The following is a 1,883-nucleotide window of genomic DNA, read 5'->3' on the forward strand; positions in this document are numbered from 1 at the left end:
GGCCGGGTGCGCCGGGGGAGGCGGGTGAGGGTCCCGGGCAGCCCCCCGGCCCGTGTGTGTGGGCGCTCTGCCTGGCGGGCACCCACAGGTCAACGTCCGGCACGCTGTGCTGTGCTGGCGGCAGAGACTGGCCACCCCGCCGGGGGCCCAGGGCTTCCCCCGGCTCCGGCTCCGAGTCCCCGCTGTCCCTGTCGCTGCTGTCGCTGCTGCCGCTGCTCTCGCTGCTGGAGCTCCACCGCACGCTGCGCAGGCGCCGCCGCCGCCGCCACCGCCTCCTCCCCTGGCTCTTGCCCTTTCCTGGGGAAGGGGCAGCCTGAGGCCTCGTCTCCTCCGGCTCAGCGAGGGCACAGGCTGCTCTCGGGAGGGCGCTGCCCACCAGGCCCTGGGCCACAGAGCCCTCTCCTCTTCGCCCACCCGCACACCCCTCGCCCTGCCCCGGGCGGTGGGGCCTCACCCTGCCCAGGATCTTCCACTTGCTCAGACACTGGGAGCCCGTCCGGTGGGGCAGCTCCGAGGCGATTTTCTCCCAGTGGCCTGCGAGGAGGACACGTGGCAGCGCTCCCGTCTGAGGACACGCCCTCGGCCAGGAAAAGGCTCTTCCCCGAGAAGCTGGCCCTCAGGACGCGGTCGTCCCCAGAACGGGCTCCTGCTGCCCTTCCCGCTCAGAAGCTTCCCCGCCAGCAAAGTAGCGCACAGCTGGGGACGGAGCGACTGGACGGGAAAGGCCTTTCCTAGGGAGCAGCCGCACGGAGGGCCGAGGCGCCAGACCGGCGAGCGAGGCCTCTTCCCTTCCAGCGCACCTCCGCCTCCGTGTCCCCGTGACTGTGGCCTGGTCTGTGTGGTGGGACGCCACCACCTCCTGTCTGGGGCCTCCTGGGAGGGGAGGGGACCCGAGGCCGCGCCCGCAGGACTCACCCACACCGTGCTTCTCCACCAGCTCCAGCAGCTGCTCCTCCTCTTTGGGGCTCCAGCGCCCCTTCTTCAGGCTGAAGTGCAGCCTCCGTAGGTACCTGGAGGCGACGAGGACACGTGTGTTTTGGGCTGGGACGGCCTGCCCTGGACGTCAATGGGCCACAAACCGGAGCCCTGTGCCCGCACCCCAGGTAAACTGGACTCCGTCAGAAGGAAAGCTCGTGGGCTTCCCCGTCGGGAAAGGGAAAGACGGTCCCAGACGGCGAGTTTGCAAACCACGTGCCCGCGAAGAGGCCCGGTCTGGAGTTTACAACGGCCTCTCCGCGCCAGTGACCCGACAGGTAGCCCAGCAGACATGGGCAGGGCCCTGGGCACTTCCCCAGGGAAGGCAGAGCGCGGGGCGCTCCCAGGGTAGCTGTGGGAAAAGCCACTCGCACCGACGAGACACACAGCGCCCCAGACGCCCCGTCAGAACAGCAGGGCCTGCTGGCGAGGCCATGGAGACTGGGCCCCGCACGCGGCTGGGGACAGAGCGCGGGCAGCCCCTGTGGAGTGGCGTCTGGCGGGTCCCCGTGGGAGCTGGCACCACAGGCCCAGGTGTGTCCGAGAAACGGGGACGCCGAGCGCAGCACCTCGCTCACGGTGTCCCTCTCCCAGGCTCCGGCCCACGGTGCTCAGCACGTCCCCACCCGTTTCTCAGGCAACAACACGCTACCGCCCAGACACTGCCCACTGTCCTCCCATCGTCCCTGTCCTGGGCACTCGGGTGTGCCCCGCCCGGACACCACGAACACACGTGTCCCCCTCCTGGATGCTGGGAGTGAGGCATGTCCCTGCCTGGACCCTGTGGACGATGCTGCTGTGAGCACAGTGTACAAACAAGTGTCTGAGTCCCTGTGTTCACATCTTCTGGGTGTGCAGGGGGAGGTGGGGGACGTGGCGGTGGGTGTGCAGGAGGAGGTGGGGGACGT

At 69.6% G+C, this 1,883-nt stretch overlaps 1 protein-coding gene across 1 annotated transcript in view; it reads right to left on the reverse strand.

The window, feature by feature from the left end:
- Nucleotides 1-1,883, reverse strand: part of SNAPC4 (small nuclear RNA activating complex polypeptide 4) — a 14,526-nt gene that overhangs the window by 6,925 nt on the left and 5,718 nt on the right. Inside the window, exons 9-11 of the mRNA XM_015572357.1 lie at nucleotides 916-1,010; nucleotides 455-534; nucleotides 4-292 (exon numbers count right to left, since the gene is read on the reverse strand). Coding sequence (XP_015427843.1) covers nucleotides 4-292; nucleotides 455-534; nucleotides 916-1,010 — 464 coding nt within the window. The remainder of the gene's footprint in view (nucleotides 1-3; nucleotides 293-454; nucleotides 535-915; nucleotides 1,011-1,883) is intronic.

Source organism: Myotis davidii, unplaced genomic scaffold, assembly GCF_000327345.1.
Source record: "Myotis davidii unplaced genomic scaffold, ASM32734v1 scaffold609, whole genome shotgun sequence".
Classification (NCBI taxonomy): Eukaryota; Metazoa; Chordata; class Mammalia; order Chiroptera; family Vespertilionidae; genus Myotis; species Myotis davidii.